This window comes from Ailuropoda melanoleuca, chromosome 10 (assembly GCF_002007445.2).
Source record: "Ailuropoda melanoleuca isolate Jingjing chromosome 10, ASM200744v2, whole genome shotgun sequence".
Classification (NCBI taxonomy): domain Eukaryota; kingdom Metazoa; phylum Chordata; class Mammalia; order Carnivora; family Ursidae; genus Ailuropoda; species Ailuropoda melanoleuca.
Window position 1 is genome coordinate 89,474,695 of NC_048227.1, and position 19,113 is coordinate 89,493,807.

The window sequence follows — 19,113 nt, forward strand, 5'->3', positions numbered from 1 at the left end:
TGGTGAGAGTGGGCATCCTTGTCGTGTTCCTGTTCTTAAGGGAAAGGCTTCCAGCTTTTCCCCTTTGAGGATGATATTTGCTGTAGGCTTTTCATAGATGGTTTTTAGGAAATTGAGGAATGTACCCTCTATCCGTACACTCTGAAGTGTTTTAATCAGGAAAGGTTGCTGTATTTTATCAAATGCTTTTTCTGCATCAATTGAGAGGATCGTGTGGTTCTTGACTCTTTTCTTGTTGATATGATCTATCACACTGATCTATTTGCAATTGTTGAACCACACTTGCATCCCAGGGATGAATCCCACTTGGTCATAATGGATAATCCTTTTAATGTACTGTTGGATCCTATTAGCTAGGATCTTGTTGAGAATTTTGGCGTCCATATTCATCAGGGATATCGGTCTGTAATTCTCCTTTTGGATGGGGTCTTTGCCTGGTTTGGGGATCAAGGTAATACTGGCCTCATAGAATGAGTTTGGTAGTTTTCCTTCTGTTTCTATTTTTTGAAACAGCTTCAGGAGAATAGGTATTATTTGTTCTTTGAATGTTTGGTAGAATTCCCCGGGGAGTCCGTCAGGCCCTGGACTCTTGTTTTTTGGGAGGTTTTTGATCACTGCTTCAATCTCTTCATAATTAATCGGTCTGCTTAAAAAATCAGTTTTTTCCTGTTTCAGTCTTGGTAGTTTATAGGTTTCCAGGAGGGCATCCATTTCTTCCATGTTGTTTAATTTGTTGGCATAAAGCTGTTGATAAAAGTTTCTAATGATCCTTCCTATTTCATTGGTGTTCGTTGTGACCTCTCCCCTTTCATTCATAATTTTATTAATTTGGGTCCTTTCTCTATTCTTTTGAATAAGTCTTGCCAGTGGCTTATCGATCTTATTTATTCTTTCAAAGAACCAGCTTCTAGTTCTGTTGATCTGCTCTACTGTGCTCCTGGTTTCTAATTCATTGATCTCTGCTCTAATCTTGATCANCTCTCTCTCTCTGCTTATTGGCCACTGACTTGGCTCCTTCTCCACTTTCAGTGTCTAGAGTCTCTTAACCCTGCACAGCTGTTTCTTGGCTTCTCCTTTATTCCCCCAGCCCCCCTTTACCCCTTACTGTTCTCAGTCCTAGCTTCCAGTTCCTTTTGGAAACCACATGGCTGCAGAGGGAAGGTTGATGTGCAGACATCGGCCAACTCAGCCGTAGTCAGGCTTAGTCCGCTTTGGCCCCCAAACCTCTCGAGATAATCAGGGAGTACAAGAGCCTTCTCACTTATTTGTCCCCTGCAGTTCAGGTTAAAGGTCGGATTTGCGTGGGGGAGTTCGAGCTGTTGCATTGACATCTCTCTCTCCACATCACATAGAGATGCTGGCACACACTCATACACACACATATCTATTTTATGATGTGAGGTTATGGTATCAATTGCTAAGTAAAACTGCTAACACTTTTATAGGATAGTTCACCTCTAAAAATGTTTAGAAAGTTGTACAATTTATTGTATATGTAGGTGTAGAAATGCTCTTTTCCTCTTCTCAGCTTTTCACTTTTAAGATAAAAAAGACTGCATTATTTTATTCATCAATTTCCCCATGAGTCTTCTTTAAAAATTATTCCAGTAAAGACGTTACTGTTGCTGCAACTATTATTTTATTCTAGGCTGCCTGAACATTATTTCTTTTTCAGCCTGGTATACTTGATTAGTTGATTTTGTTTCATTTAAATGATAGTTCTGGAAAAAAAGACCTTTATTAGTTTATTGTATTCTTTCTCTACTTTATATGTGTATGTGTGTGTACTTTATATAGTTATGTATGACTGTACGTGTGATTTTTAATGGTTAATCATTTTTTCAGATACAAAAGTATTATGGATTCATATTTTTCCTCTTTGGTCTTTGACAGCTGGCTATTTATATTTACTAGTAGGTAATATTTTAACTCAGGGTATACTGTTTTCTTTTAATTATTAAATGTTTCATAATATTTTAGAAAGACAGTTATTAGGAACATTTTTCTCCTATGTGAAATCTTATATATGATGTAACAAAGAAGTAATAAATGACATTTTTCAGTCCACTGTGTCAGTCCATTTTATGTCAATATTAGCAAACTTGTGCAAATAAAGTTTCATGATCATTAAATGAGTGAAAATGTGAAATTATCATATAGTTTAGTAGAAGTTACTTTTATACTGATTCTTAGTATAACTTAAGTTTACAGAAAAAGATGGCAGTAATTATTTCCTTGCATCTCATAAAATGAGACCAAATTACACATTATAGCCTAAGTAATTAGGCTAGTAAAACTGATGGGTGTTTCTTCCAGGGCATTTTTGTTTTCCTAATAACAGCTTTATTAATTAGAACCCTAATCATAGTAAATGGCAGACACCCAACTTCCATAAATAAAGACACAAGGGGAAATGTATTAGCCCCCATAGCCAAATTATAGTAAGGGCAAGGTCACAGCCAGCCACATGGACTGGAATGCCACCCAGAAGCCCTTTCTCTTTGTCTTCCTTTCTGTCTCTCTCTACAGGTTTTTATTTTCTTAGCTGTCCTATAACCATCTACCTCATGACCTCCTACCAGGGAGGGACAGCCCTTCCTTAGATCCAGCCCATTACAGGAAAGGGCTCTGGTGGGCTCAGCTTGAGTAACGTGGAGCTCAGGGTCTACCGGGATTTGCATGGCCATGCTATAGACATCATGTTAGATGGAGGAAGAATTAATGCCCAAGGAGGAAGGGAGAGAAATGTTAGTAGACATACACGTTCACAAGGCAACCTTGATCAGACGCTTACAGTGTGCCAGGCACCTCACAGGCCTTGTTTCCTTTAATCCTCGTAACAACTCATTGAGGTGTGAATACTGTTACTGCCCATTTGACAGATGAGGAAACAAAGGCTTAGAGAGACGTAGGAGCACACTGTCACTCGTGACAGAGCCGAGGTGCATTGTTGGCCTTCGTTGCTGAACTTGGTGCTCTTCACCACCATGGGGTACCCTCTTCGTTACCCCCATAATCCGAAGTGCTTCCAGCTAGTTAGTTGAAGTAATTTTCTATATTCTTCTACTTTAAAGAAATTTGGTATAATAATTAAATACATCTTATAACTCTTTACTTTTCCCTTTACTGTTGCTTTTTCTTTTCTTTTTAAAGATTTTATTTATTTTTTTGACAGAGAGAGAGCAAGCACAAGCAGGGAGAGAGAGGCAGAGGGAGAAGCAGACTCCCTGCTGAGCAAGGAACCCAACACAGGGCTCGATCCCAGGACCCTGGCATCATGACCAGAGCTGAAGGCAGACGCTTAACCAACAGAGCCACCCAGGCGCCCCTACTGTTGCTTTTTCTTTACTGAAATATCAGGCTGCTTAATAGAATGGCATCCCAGTTCACTGGTTTTCCTAGCATCAAGGGAGAAAGTGGTTAGGCAATATCAGACTTTGTCTTTTTAATTTTCATATAAAACCTAAGGGTAAATAATGGCTTTCAGGCCTATAGACCAAGACAATAATTTAAGTAGCTTCTCAAGTCCAAATTAGATTAGTAATCTTGTAATGCATGAAAAAGCACAGAAAAATATAATGTTGCTTTCTTTTTTAGTGTTCTTAACTACAGAGCAGCAATGCGATCCTTCCCCAATTAAAGTTCTATAATGTACGTATGGATGTAATGAGTCCAGTGTTCAGCTTTCCTAAAATATACGAGTTGGCTGACTAAGCCCACTGATTGGGTAAAAATTTCAAAAACTTTTTTGCATGATAATGAATGCCATAGTGATGAAATCCAATTTAAATAAATCAACATTCTCGATGGAGAATTATAGAATAACAAAGGTTAGTTTGATGGGCACAACATTTTAAATTAATTGTTCACCATCTGCTATGTTCTCTAATCACTATTGCAACCATCCATAAATTACATTTGCCTCATAAAAAAAGAAGGCAGTCTTTTACATGTATTTATTTTATTGTAATCAACATCTGGGATGTTCCTTTTTTAAACATAAAGAATAGGAGGATACTAAACTCTTTTAATGGGGTGGTGTACTTATCTTGTTGTTTTTGGTGTTCCTCTTGAAAGCTGGAATCTTCAAGAGTGAGTGAGTTAGAGGGTTTGCCATTTTTAAAAAAAGTTTCATGCCAGCAAAGGCATAAAATCTTCTCTTTAGTTAAACTCTCTATGGCAGTACATAAACATAAGACGTACCTAACTTCTTTTGTAGGAATGGCTAAGTATTCTAGATACTGAGGATACAATAGTGAAGGAAGCACATCCTTCCCATCCTGGAGTTTACATTCCCAGCTTCCCTTCTTTCTTCCCAGTACCATCCCCCAGCCCCAGAGACACGTCTGCTACTGTCCAGCATTCATAAATGACTTGAATAAATTACAAAACAGCCGTTAGTATGAGGAAATTCAGGGAATATTCAGTTACAGAAAATTGAAAGCTGGATCTCAGGTTGCTTAGCAAGGTCTGTTCCAGAACATCTCTCCTGCTCCTTTCCTTGGAAGTTCATTTTCTTAATGATCTGTCCCTCACTTCTTCCTCAGCTCAATGCTGGGTTTATTTACTTTGGCCACTTTACAGGAAGAGTAAAACTTCAAAGTGTCCAGACTTTGGTTCTACCTCCATTAACTTCTGATCAGAAGAACCATTTATCTCCCTCCACGGTGTGCTCTGCATTTCTAGTTTCCTCTCCATTTTCCTTCCCTCTCTTAAGACCTTGCATGTGGAAGATACTCCCTAAAGGTATTTACTTTGGAGTTCTTGTTTTTCTCTAAATGTATCCTTTTTTTTTCTTGAGGATTTGAGAAGCCCCTTGGCAGCATGGATGGATTCATATCATCTTTATGCTATTCCTACTGAAAGATTTAGGCTACACATTAGCAGGTTAGTCTAGTCTGGCTAACCTCTTAATATTGTCACTCTTACAATGTTTTCGATGAACATAATTAGAAATATTACAGTAATCAGCTGATGGCCCTTGATGATATACTCGTAATCTAGTTCATAATGATTGTTATCATCATGCAAAATAGGAAATGGGTGGAGTCCTCTTAAACAGTGATCATCAGAGGGATTAAGTTAATCTTAATCATGTAATCAGAAAACGTGGAGAGAATATATTTCCCATTATTTTAATTAGAAGCATCTTTTGGTTATGAAGGAAAGAGAGAGAATTGGAGGGCAGGTAAAGAGAGAGAGTAAGAGTAAGTCGAATCTCTAGAGATATGGGGATGCTTTGTTTTTTTCCCGTGAATTCTTGTTGGCTAATCTATTGGTTTGCTTATGTAAAAATCCCTAGAGATGTCTAAGCCTCCCAGACTTAGTAATAAAATCATAAAAGGAATCATAAAAGAAATTAACCTTTGTTGAGATGCTTCTGTGTGCCAGGCATGTGCCAGTAGCTTTATAGTTATTAACTGAAGTTCAAAGCGATAAGGAATATACTTATGATTACATAACTTGTTAGTGTTGGAACTGGCATATGATCTCCTAATCTTTCCTTGCACTAGATTGGCCAGAAGTGAAAATGCTACTCTGGAAGGTTTTGGGTTTTTTTTCCCCCCTATATTTGCTTGTCTTAATATTTCCTTTTTATCACTTGGTGAAATGCAAGATTATAGATACATGTAAAAAAAAAAAAGCAAACAGTACAAATAAGATATTTGGAATTACCATACTTAAAATAACTTTGTAAGGTTTATCCTTCTCTTTCACAGTAAAAACCTTTTTGTAATCACTTAATATGGGTGTAGGGAGGAGGAAGGAAAAATAAGTGGAAAGATTTCCACTTGAAGTTATAAAGTTGAGTATTCTCAGTAAAGAGTTAAGCTAAAAGTTCCGCTGAGCCCAACTCAGTTCACTAATTATATATTGAGGATATACTGGTCTCTAGACTAGGCATTGCTGCACCAAGATGGAAAGAAAGAAAACATGAAGGACATAAGGCTTTAGAACCTATGAATAAAAAAATCACAATGGAGATTATAAATGTCAATTTCATATTTAGAAAGAACATACAATAAATATGGAAGATCTTTATTTAAAGCAACTGGGCTGATTCTAAGAGTTCAATATTATTTCATAGGAGAAACATACGGTTTAATGTTTTTATTGTAAAATGTTTTTTTATAAGCACACATAAGGAGATTGTTTTCCTTTTTACTGTCAAGATTTCTTTGAGAGGTATGGTGGCTTTCACTTTCTTATAGAATTTAATTTTAGAGGTAAAAGAAGCCCTTGGTATAAAATGTTTTCCCAGCATGAGAAAATAAGGTTCCCACTTGATAAAAGTGAGATGAGCAGGTCATTCAGCTCTCCTAGGGGTAAAGGGTATGATGGGGTCAGGGCTGGCCCCAGCCCTAGTCTCCGCACTTGATCCAGCTTTGTTTTCCACCTGCATTCCAGGGAACCATGGGGCAGACTTTCTCTCCATGGTGTAGAAGGTAGTGAGGTATAAATGCCACCAATTAATTGGTGTAGTTGAAGAATAAAGATAATTGGACAAGAGAAAAAAATTCAGGATCGATCACTGCTTTCTATTCTCTTGTGTCTTCTTTTTCTTCTCTCTTCTTTCTAAAAGATAGTTATTAATTCTGTCCTAAAAGATAGTTATCTATTGTAACACAATAAAGAAATCACTATTTTAAATTACATAAATAAGAAACTAATATAATAATATTTATAATAAAAAGTAATTTATATATTATATATAAATATATAATATAAATATAGAAAGTAAATATAATTGTACCCTCAATGTTTGGTCAGTTAAATGGGAAGGCCTGAAAGGAAGAGAATGGAGAAACAGAGTGCTGCCGCTCAAAAAAAATCCACAGAGGAGGACACACGTGCGTGTACAAACACACACACCAGGGAATAGGAAAGTGACAGAAAAAGCTCTTCTGGTCTGAAAATTGTCAGTAAATTTATTTGGTTTTATCCTGCTGTTTCCTCCTTCTCTCAGATTAGCCTCTATTACTGCCTTTTCAAATGCAAATTAGATTACCCTCTTATCTCTGAGCTTCATTTGCTCTCAGGGCCTTCAGTATTTAGTGGCCCTGCCACTGCTTGGGAATGACACAACAACTCACCAGAGTGGAAATACTCCAGCTTCAGCAGCAGGGACCAGAGCAGTCAGTTTGTAAGCCCAGAAGCTGGCGGTGCTCCATCCTGGCTACATGTTACCGTCATCAGGGGAGCCTTTGAAATATATCCACGCTGCCCTTCACCGTTGACCAACTAAATCTGAATCTCTTAGTATTTTGGGGTAGGGCCTCTGGGGATCAGTATTTAAAAACCAACAGGCAAACAGACTTGCAGAGGGGTTTTTAGTATGTCCCCTGAATTCTGAGCCACTGGGTCCACAAGATTCTCTACTCCTGCATAAGGGTCTTAAAACTTACGACAAAAAAATCTGTTCAGATAGAATGAAACTTTGTCCTTTGATTTTCAAATAACTAGAGGATTTTAAAAATGTAATTATATTTCTTTATTGTTTTCTTCTTTTATGCTTTTTTTTTTCGCTGTTTTTAAATTTGTTTTTCTATTCTTTTACCCCACATTGTCGTAACATGGTATTTTATATGTTGCTGCTTATTACCTGTTTCACAAATGTTCTGGAAAGTTTTCGTTTGGTTTTGCACTTCCCTCTGTTCTTGGTTTAAAGTATGCATTAAACAGATTGATGCTGTAATAGGAGGCACTTTTCTTCTGACTCCGAGATCAGTTAATATGTATCCTTTCTGGCAAACAGATGGGGAATTGAACATAGAGCTTTTCTTTTCTTCTGAGTAGCTGCTTGAGTAGGGATTATATAATAAATACCACAAAAGGACTGCTCAATCAAAAGATTTTATATTAAGTGAAGACAAAAATGTCCCAGCCATGTCGGGTGTTTTGTCACAGGACAAAGACGCCGTGTGTCTCCCTGCCAGGTTATTCAGTGACTGACTCAGAAACAGTTTTTACTTTATCCAGGGGAAAAATCATCATAATTAAGTTGTCTGTTCAGAAATTAGTACTGTATCTTTTTCTGTTACAAAAGCCAGTGAAACACGAGGCTTAAAATAGATCTTTGAAAAAGCCCAAGTGACTAATTAACAAACACAGGTGCTGCCATCATAAAATTGACCACTCCCTTTCTCATGGGGCAATTAAGGATGATTTTTTTTTTCATCTCACATAAATAGCATTTATTTATTTTGTATATTTTATATTATTTATAGATAAGCTTTATATAATAAGGCATATACAAATAAAGCATTTTATGTTTATATAAAATACATTACATGTAAGTATACTATATTTCTCATTTTCTAGTTAGGATTTAAATAAGGTTTGCCTAATGACATACCTTTCCTCCAGTAGTGTTGTCCTGGACTGTATCCCAGCTCAAGCATCCGTAGAGGCTGGGCGTTTAATTCACTTGTTTTCCTTTATTTCTTCCTTTCTGGTGGGTTCAGTCTATCTACCTATCGTGACACTGGATCTCCTTGTAATCAGTTCAGTTGCCAAGGGATTATTCACGACTCTCCGTAGCCTTTAGCACTTCAGCCGTGCAATGCGGAGTTCTGTGGCTGCTAAACTCTTCATGGTCCACTACTTCCTAGAGATTTATTACAGCTGTTTTCAAGTCTAAATATTGATGTCGAGAATTTTCTGGAAATTTAGATAAAAGTATGTGTTCTGTCCCCTTCAGCTTGACTTTTAAATAATACTAAAGACATACAGGGGGACGAATTTACATTGAATATGAAAGTTACGGTTTAGGAGAGCTTGCTTTAGTTCATCTTCCCAGGAAGTTCAGTGAGCTTCAGTTCATCTTTACCAATGATTTGAAATATTTTGAAGTCAAGTGGAGTTGCTAATGTGATTGGTACTAAAACATGGGATATTATCACAAAGAGAGCAAGTATTTCTGTCTTAAATTCATCTACAGCTTACCTTGATTGTATTTTTCTGACTGGCCTCTGTTTTCAGAGGACAAGCTGGACAACCATCAGAGCAGCGAGATAGGAAAGGGGGACCCTTGGGTATTGAGGGAACTGAGGTCCAGGAGTGTTTAGCTGGAGAGCTATCTAACCGGCTTTGAGGGTGTCTGCTTTGTGTTCATCAGATTCCTCTGCCCTTGTCTTGTCAGCTTCTCATCTCTGTGTTTCTGAACTTGACTTTCATTTCTGTCTGTATCTTTTGCTTGTCTTCTGGACTCTTACTCTTTCTTCCTGCTCCTGCAGGGCCTTGCATTATGCCTACCCTTTCCTGTCTGAAAGTCTAACTTTATTTCAGATATCCTGGAAGCTGTTTTGCTCTATGAAATATTTGGGGTGATCCTTGAAATCTTGCTGTCTTCCCGTTGAAATGTTTGTCGACGTGCTACACGTCTAGGCTATAGAAAGTGCCCTGTATTAAAGGTGAATTGCCAGACAGTTTCAGCAATGATGAAGTATCTAAGATAGATTGTCTTTAGTTATTGTTTTAAGGAATACGATCAATTCATCTTGTTTCCTCAGAGTCTTTCCTCGTAACTGAAAGCTATTTCTCTCCTAATTATACTTCCCATTTGGGTTGAGGACAATGAAATGAAAGACTGTCTTTGGATTTTATAGAGCTGAATTTATGTTAAAGAAAAACTTATTTTTTGAGGGATTGTGTTACATTTCAAGGTTTGTAAATATATTAAAATTCAAAAGTCACCAAAACCACGGGGTCACTTATTACTCTGAGTAACTATGTTCTTCTTTTCAGAAGTAGCAGGAAATTAATTGGTGACAGGAGTATGGAGAAATTTTTCTTCCCCTGGCTCGTGTAAACTGTGTCTCCATGAACCTGGTAGCAAACTCGTCAAAAGGTGATGTTTTCACTTGGCTATTGATCAGTCTTCCAAATATTCTCTTTTTTTTTTTTAAATCACAGAATTGACTCCTGAGGAGAGAGCCCAAAAAATTGCCAAGGCCATGCGCAAACAGTCCTCTGAAGTCAAAGAGAAGTGGGAAAGTCTAAATGCAGTCACTAGCAATTGGCAAAAGCAAGTGGACAAGGCCCTGGAGAAGCTCAGAGACCTGCAGGGCGCCATGGATGACCTGGACGTTGACATGAAGGAGGCGGAGGCTGTGCGCAATGGCTGGAAACCCGTGGGAGACTTACTCATCGACTCCCTGCAGGACCACATTGAGAAAACCATGGTCAGCCCCACTGCCTCAGTTAAAGGATTTTAAGAAATGTTTTATTGTTGAATCTAACACAAAGAAAGTCACATATAAAAATCATCATAAGGGATTTTATGAAGCCAACCCCATTACAACTCCACCAAAATCAAGATAGAGAGATTTTTCCAGTCATGACAGATGTTTTCCATATGCCCCTCACCATCAGAACCCCCTCCCCACCAAAATAACAACGAATGAGTCTTTCACAATAATGTACTTTTATTTTTCTTTATCCTTTTTTTTACCCAACTCTGTGTCCCAAAACACTTCATTACTTAAAAAAATATAACGTAAAGTCCTTTTTAATGTCTAGATTTCCCCTCTATCCCTTTTATGTTTTCTTTACAATGTATTTGTTCAAGAAACTGAATTGTTTGTTTTATAGTATTTCTTTCAGCCTGGATTTTGCAGAATGGCATCCACATCGTGCAGTTGGATAGGTTCCTTTCTACTCTGTATTTCCTGTAAATTGGTAGTTGGGTTTAGAGATTTAATCAAAAACATACTGTTTTACTGGGGACTCTTATGTTCAAATTTTCTCTCACTGTTGTAGTAGATTATGGAAGGATTAGTTTAGCTATGAATTTTGTTTGTGGTCAGGAATTGCTGAAAATTAAGGATGCTAGATCTGTGATCTAGAGCCCCTTTGGCTCCCACATTCTAGAACATATCCAGAAAAAATTTAATAGAATTTAGGCAATAAGAGATACAGTAGTCAGGTTTGTGGTAGCATAGCAAAGTATATATTAAGTAGTCATGAGTCAAAGAATGAAACATCAGAAAGTGTTAGACTGACAGTATCAATATCATGAATGTGATTTGTATTGCAAAAGACGTATCTTTTGTGCACAAACATTGAGGCCTCCTGTGTGCCAAGAACTGTTCGTAGCCAGTTTACATGGATACCTCTCTTAATCCTCACCCCAACCCAACAAGATAGGTATTATTATGCCCATTTTACAAATGGTGAAAACGCAGGCATTGCTCAAGCCCAGCTTGGTCTCAGCTGGTAAGTGGTAGAGTTTTCATGATTTCTTTCTTGCTCTTCCCTTTCATTGTAGAGACCTCACTCATACTAATGGAATTAAGCACAACTTTTATCAGCCATTGGAATTCAAAGAGTTACATATTAAATTTTAAACTTAAGAAAATTTCACTACTAAAAGAGTGTTGGTGTCTGCCACCTTTCATTATAAATATACATAAATGTGCAGAGCCCTATGAATTAAATAGGCTTCTTCCTACAGTTCTGATGTCCTGAGAACCATTTCCACAGACGAATCTGAGTTTCAAATAATGAACTGAAAATAAAGCCTTTTAGTAGAGGTTCTTTGGAAGTTACACACTTCTTGCAATTTAAAAGATGGTTTTTAAACACTGGAAATCTTCAGTTCAGTGGTTTATAAATAGTAGGTATTTTTGGACTACAAAATGCCTCTTGGTTGGAGCAAGAATGTACCCATTTGAATTTGAAAGCATCCATTTTTAATGCAGGATCATTAGTGTTGAAGGAAAAATGGAGAGTTGCATCTGGGCTTGTTAAAGACCTGAAGGTTTGGGAGTTGTTAATCCCATTTGATTAAAGAAATTACCCACCTCTGCATCCAAATCCTTTTGTTCAAATCTCTACTAAAGTGGAAAGCCAGGAAAAACACAATTAATATTTAAGAGAAAGGAATAAACTGTGGATTAAAATATTTTCACATCTTATTAAGAAAAAAGAAAATAAAAACCCCACGTCTCATTAAACCAAATAAAATGGATTCAAAGACTGGGATGTTTTACATGTCCTCTAAAGTATATGCCAAACCCCACTGAAGCTGTTGGTAGATGAACATAAGTACTGACCATTGCTAAATATTATTAAATATGTCAAAGTAACTGGAAAACAAAATCTTTGGGGCCAATCAAATAAATTTAATGCCCTGAAATTATCCTTACTCATTCTTCTTTGCAGAGTACACACATTTCCGACAGAAGGTGGTTTTTGTTTTTTGTTTTTTTCCACATCTGCCAGCAGGCTGCCAGTCAGCACCTTTAATGCTAGCAGATGTTCTTGTTTTTGTAGCAAAGAAGACCACATAGACTTTATTCTCCTATAGGAAAGTGCAGCCAAACATGATAAATTGGTCCTTTTTCCTGGAACACACAGCAGATCTGAAACCATTTTAAAACTTGCTTTACTGCAAGCCCCTTAATTTGGAGGCTCTTAAAAAGCAAAAGATAAATTTTCTGATTAGAAAGATTCCTCACTGCCATAAAACACCCACAAAACAAAACCCAACGACCTTGTTGGTCAGAGGTCTTTTAATATTTTCACCTGTGGCTTATAAGAGAAAAACATTATTTTTACAGAGGAAAAATTGAAACTCCTTGATGTTCTATAAGATTTTTAAAATCTGTTTTGAAATTATAATCTAATTTTGAAAAACTTTTCCCATCTTTTAAAATAAAGCTGTTATTATTTAAAATTATAGAAACCTAAGAACACTTTCTAGCCTTTCACTTTTTAATCTTTGATACCTACAAAATACAAAGACACTGATTNTTCCCCTCAATCCCACTTCTCTCTCATGTTTTCATGTTAGTGGTTCATTCTTTAGACCTAGAACGCCTGTTACCATATAAATACTTTTCTCATTGAACTGTATTCGTGGGTCTGTCTGTGCTCATATTCTGTCATCCATGAGAGACCAGCATCTGCAGCCATGGAGAAAAATGATCACAGCATTAAAAGCCTTTTCTTTCCTTTTTCCAGCAACTCAGATGCCTTTGTGAGCTTCCCTTCTTCTGCCTGATTTTTGAAATGTTGGTGCCTTCAGGGTTCTGGCAATGTTTCTCACTTTACACACATTGAATTCCATGGTCACTGTTTCCAATGTCATTTATACACTGCTCCCTCCTTTGTGTGGACCTTTCACGCTGACTCTGGCTCTAGGTCTGTTCTTCTGACTTTCCATCTTGAGTTTCTTCTTATGGCTTTTGAGCATGTTCCAGAATTTTGAAACACTGAAACGTATTCTCTGATTTACCTAAAATTAATTTCCTTTTTGAAGTAAAGTTGTATTCGTAATACTATTTTGATTTTTATCAACCATAATGATTATTTTTAGCCTATACATACTACCTAAGGGGAAATTATATGGGGCAACTGGTTTTGGAAGAGAGAAGGAAGAAAGGAAGTGGTTAAAGAGGCTTTCTTTTTATAAGCATAATGAGGAAGCCAAGTTAATACTGCAGTGTTCCAGTGAAAATTCATGGTCTTCAAAGCACTCTGATATATAATATTTCATTAACTAAACTTAGTATGGTAAAAAGGGAGAAGAAAGGAGGCTTGTAGACATATTCCTGTCTCTTAAGGGGTGGGATAGTAGAAATGATGTAACTTGAGGGCTGGTGCTATGTGCTCACAACACCTAATACGTATAAGTTCAGTTTGGTACATGGTTAACCCTGATTTTGTGACATACTAAAGAAATCACAATATACTGTTCTCTTTTAGTATCTCAGTTCTGTTCCTAGTTGTATACTAGCTTAATCGTGCCTCAGATATCATTTTTGTGGGCCTTCATCAATAGAAGCAAATTCTCCCCTCTTGTATGGCAGACTTTGTGCTGAATACTGGAGAGTGTCTGTTCTCTTCTATTCTTCTTGAGGGACATCAAGAATATGGATATACTAAGAGCTCTGATGAGGAATGTTATTTAAAATATCCAACAACTGGCTTGTATGGCAGAAGGCAGAGAGAATGTTGGGAGCATGTAGTGGGGCCTCCAGCCAAGAATGCTGTGGGAAGGGCTTCAGGGAAATCTTCCCTGAAATAAGATGCAGGGCACCTGAGTTGACCCTTTTGGAGGATGAATGGAATCTAGGCAAAGACTTTGTTGGAAAAAGGGAACATGAGCATAGAGTCAGGGAATTATGTGGCGAAGGGAGAAAGCTTATTGTTTTCATTATTCTGTTTGCTCTCATAGGGCGTACTACAGTAACTGGCTCCAAATATCTTGTATTTGTTTTTCTCTTTCCCTCTTCACATACATCTTCCTCATCCCACCTGTACCATCTCCCTGTCCTGTGCCCAGAGGTGGCATTTGTCATTAAGTCTCATTTACCTCTTTTCTTAGAGACACTACTCTTCCTGCCCCTCCTCTAACCACATGATCATAATGATTTGAAAGGATCAGAACTTACCTCTCGAGTATATAATAGTCATAAGTTTTGTGGTTAGGGAAGTTGTTCTTACTGACCGCCTTCTAACTTAATTTTAAATGGTAATGTGTTCAAATCAAGTTGTTGCATCTGATGAAAAAATAGTAAGGTAGCCATAGAAAGAAAAAAGAAAGAAAATATGAAAGAAAATGAAAAATAGGAGTAAGACTAGAAATTAGTAAAGTGGATAATAATGGCAAACATTTTCCAGACAAAATTGCATAAAATGGTAGATTTGCAAATACACAACCCTTTCAGTGAGTTTGGATTATGATTTTTCTCTTCATGCAGCTATTTAGATTCTTTCAGGTTACAAAGGATGACTCTGTGACTGGTGGTCCCCATTGCTGAAGACCTGAGCTGAGCTGTCATTGAATGCACAACTGTTGTCAATGGCCTCTCAGCTGGTCTTGCCATTTTCTTTGAAGAAAGGTTCAAAATACTGCCTTCTGTTTTATGTTTTTCCAAGGTCATCATTTTTCTTTTTATTCTCCCAGGCATTTAGAGAAGAAATTGCACCAATCAACTTAAAAGTTAAAACAGTGAATGATTTATCCAGTCAGCTATCTCCACTTGACCTGCATCCATCTCTGAAGATGTCTCGCCAGCTAGATGACCTTAATATGCGATGGAAACTTCTGCAGGTATCAGTTTATCCCTCCTCATGATCCAGCTTTACACAGTTGGTCCTTAAACCCTGCCTGATTATTCTAAGGCACACCAGCACTTTCTCCTCCTTTACTAGTTGTAGTTGATAATGGATTTGTAGCGTGTAATTTCACCAAGTATCTGTCTTTCCAATCTTGAACCCAGAGGCCTCACTTATTTATGAATATAGGTTTTAATGTAATTTTATGATGTACTATTCGTATGATATTTGTAGAAAATTGCAAAGGGTCAGATAAATCACAGTAATTGAGACCTATGATAGGTCACAGAAGCATTTTCCCATAATGGCTCATGAAGGAGTCATTTTTCTTACTTTAATCATGTATTTTTTTTTTTCCTTTTGCAAAATTAAGAAATCTCTATCCTTCTTCCACTGTTTGCTATTTAGGTATCTTGTTCGTTGTTTCCAGCTAGGGCATTTCTACTATTGGGGTGTTTTTACCTTTAGCTCTTAGGTCTAGGTTGTTTTAGTGACTCTAGATATTACTTGCTCATCCCAGATTTAATAGAGCCAAACCCAGAAGAACCCTGTTGAGTATTATTAGGTATCAGCATTTGCAAGTCACCACACATGCCAGTCAGTAGTCTGGGGCTTAGTCTTTGCAGAGCTTTGTCATGTTCAGTGGCCAGTTCCTCGCAGGTGTAATAATCATTTCCCTGAAAACTAGCAAGATAATTTAAGTGGAATATTGAAAAAATAATTCTTATGCATTTCCCTCTATATTTTGGGCTTAAAATGCAGGATTTAATGAGATAAATGTGCAGTTGGAGGTGGTACACAAAAACATTTTGTTTTAAAGCTATACCATTTTATAGAATACTAGGTTTCCTGAATTTACTCAAACATTGAATACCCAGTGGTTCATATGTTCTTCATGAATATGAAGATTTAAGAAATGAGTGTATAGTATTAAACAGTCTTTTCTATGTTTGAAAAGAGTGTTAATAATCTGGGAATAGTAAAGCAGAATCTGTTAAACTCATACATGCTTTTCTAGTGAGTGGAACACAGAAGTGTTTGACTTTCTCTTTTTTTTTTTTTTTCCTTTTGCTCCATTTCCCTAATTCATTACCTTGCTGTAGGTATTCCTGTGGTCCCTCGTGATCGCCTTCTGCTTGCGTTATCACTATCTCCAAAGATTAGAAATCGGGGAATACATTGTGCTTGAAAGAGGATATGTATTCTCTTATCCTTATCTCTGAGCATTGTAACTGCTAGAGCGCAGAAGTTAGTTGTTGGTTGAATAAGACTGGAAGGAATCTATGCCAACAGCTATGTCACTATGTTTTAGGACTAGCATCTTCTCTTCTCCTGAATGTAGAGTGTGGCATTGAGTGCTTTCTTGGCTTTAATGAACAAAGCACTCGCTAATGCAATTTCAGTAGCTAACCGGGAGAAACTAAAGCTGCCCAGTGAGCCAGAGATACACACATTTCATTTAAAGGCAGCTGAAAATAAGGTGGACAATCTAGGCGGAACAGCTGACTTGCACTACAGAGACCAGGGCCAGGAAAAAGAAAATGAAGTGTCAGTAGGACTTGTGCCGTTGTTACTGATTTGCATTTAGTTTCTCAGTGGACCAACTCCGTGTTTTCATAAGGTAGAGAAATAACGTTGGAAGTTGTGAGGACAAATTCGGAGAGTATACTGATGAGTGGTAGACACTTGAATGCCCCCAAGTCGAGATGATTGGACACAAACGTGGAGGCAAATAAGAGATCCCATACTCCTCTATCTTTGTACTCTCCATCCACCTCTCTCCATCAATCAATCCATCGTCTAATTCGATCTCTCTGTCATCTGCCTGTCTTTCTGTCTGTCCAGTTGTCTGTCATCATCTATCTGTTTTTTCCCTGGGAGTATTTTAGACTTCTTTTTCATTTGCTTTCTGTGGCACTTTCCACCACCTTCCTTACAGGAGAGAGATAAGTAGCCACTGGCTTGACTTGAGATGCTTTCGAGCTGTACTGCTTTCAAGGCAATGCACTAGAGTAACAGCAAAGCAACAGCTTCTGGAACCAGATTAGCTGGGTATGGATGCTAGGACTGTCATGTACTAACTTCTGACCTTGGACACCTCTTTGCTTCCCAATTTCTTCATCTGTAAAGCGGTGATAATAAATAATATTTCCCCAGTGTGGTGATTGTGAGAGTTAAGAGTTAATTTGTATAAACTGCTTAGAAGAATACCTGGCGCTGTTTGCTGTCACTTGGTACCAGAAGAGGTCTGTTTTAATCCCAGTCATTTGATGCCAGAGATACAGAAGGAGTCTATACACGCCATCATATCTTGGGTGGTAGCATCGTGTAGTATGATACTTAAGTATACTATTAAAGTCGTTGTTTTCAAATCAAATTATTTCTTGCATGTGTATGTGCAGGTGTCTGTGGATGATCGCCTTAAACAGCTTCAGGAAGCCCATAGAGATTTTGGGCCATCCTCTCAGCATTTTCTTTCTAGTAAGTACTAATAAATTTGATTGTTCTTGTTAATTGAACGAATGAGCATATTCTTTCACTTTCCCTCAAGGAGCCAAATTCTTTGTTACAAATATATTTACCTATATTAGATAAATGTACAAAAAGTAATACTAAGATTAATTACAATATTGTTTATTGGTTATGAGTTGTAATAATCTGATCATAATTGATAAGTCTCTGATGTGGAGCAAGACTGAATTTGTCTTTAGCTATGGTTTCTCACTGGACCATCGGCCCTAATAACTAATGTATCATATCATCATTGCTGTATCATAAGCAAAGGTTATGAACTTTTTCACAATAAAGAAATAATTTCAGGGGCACCTGGGTGGCTCAGTTGTTAAGCGTCTGCCTTTGGCTCAGGGCGTGATCCTGGATCCCTGGGATCGAGCCCCATCAGGTTCCTCCGTGGGAAGCCTGCTTCTTCCACTCCCACTCCCCCTGCTTGTGTTCCCTCTCTCACTGGCTGTCTCTCTCTCTGTCAAATAAATAAATAAAATCTTTTAAAAAAAAATCATTTTAAAATTTTAAGATTTCTAATTAGTCTTTCTTCTTGAAATGTATTTATTAATTTAAAATGTACTTGTATCTTTAGCAATAAAAAAAAATAATTCCCCATGAATCGGAGGCTTTTGTTTATCAGGTTCACTGTTATCATACTTAGCTTTTCCGGTCAAGTATTACCAGATGTAGCCAAACCATATATGTACATTTTTATGTAATATTCTCCCACTGAAATGTTTAATTTTATGAGATCTTATTTAAGTAATTTGGGCTGCTACTTTGTTTATCACTCACTGCTGAGGAAACTAAAGAATGTAGGATTCAGAGTCATCCAAATTAAGATTAAAATATTAAGTCTGCCTTTTGCCAGACCTGTAGATTCCTGAAAGTTAATTCTTTATCTTAAAATTACTACAATAATACTTATTTTTTCTGATTGCCTTGAAAATTAAGTGAGAAAGCACAGTGAGTTTCACAGCACCTTGCACAGTTCTTGGCACTGACACTTTCACTATTAATTTCTTTTTTATTTTTGCTGGCAAACATGTGCCAGAAAAGTTTGCTTAATTCAATATAAATGTTTAAAACTTAAGGTACAGTTTATTTCCCAATTATGGTAACTTCTTTGTATCTATAATAATAGAGAAAACTGAAGTAATACCCTGTCTTCCAACTAAATTGATTACATTTATATTTTCCCTTAATCTTTTGTCATGGTTGATAATCTGCTTTACCTCAATTCAAGGTCAGGTTTTTCTATTTTCACAGTTTCAAGAATCTGAATTAGTCATTTCCTGCCCCTCCTGTCCTCCAGTCCTTATGATCCACCCCTTCTCTCCCCCTTCCCCCGCCCTATGTTTTCTGTTCTGCACACCTGAGCCCTTAGATAGCCTATCTTTGAGTGATTATAGTCCTTCCTGGAATATACGGGGTCCAAGGGTACATTTCTAAAGTGGGGACGCCATCAGTGTTGATAAAGTAAATAAGTTTACAGTCTCTTCATTAGGTATGAACTACTTCAGATTTCTTTTTTTTTTTTTT

General features: G+C 37.2%; 1 protein-coding gene across 5 annotated transcripts in view; it reads left to right on the top strand.

Moving 5' to 3' along the window:
• The window catches only part of UTRN (utrophin), a 426,951-nt gene that overhangs the window by 400,835 nt on the left and 7,003 nt on the right, over positions 1-19,113 (top strand). For all 5 annotated transcript variants that reach the window (XM_034669248.1, XM_034669249.1, XM_034669251.1 and 2 more), the window contains 3 exons: positions 9,916-10,184; positions 14,915-15,061; positions 17,469-17,547. In XM_034669248.1, the coding sequence (XP_034525139.1) occupies positions 9,916-10,184; positions 14,915-15,061; positions 17,469-17,547 (495 nt within the window). The remainder of the gene's footprint in view (positions 1-9,915; positions 10,185-14,914; positions 15,062-17,468; positions 17,548-19,113) is intronic.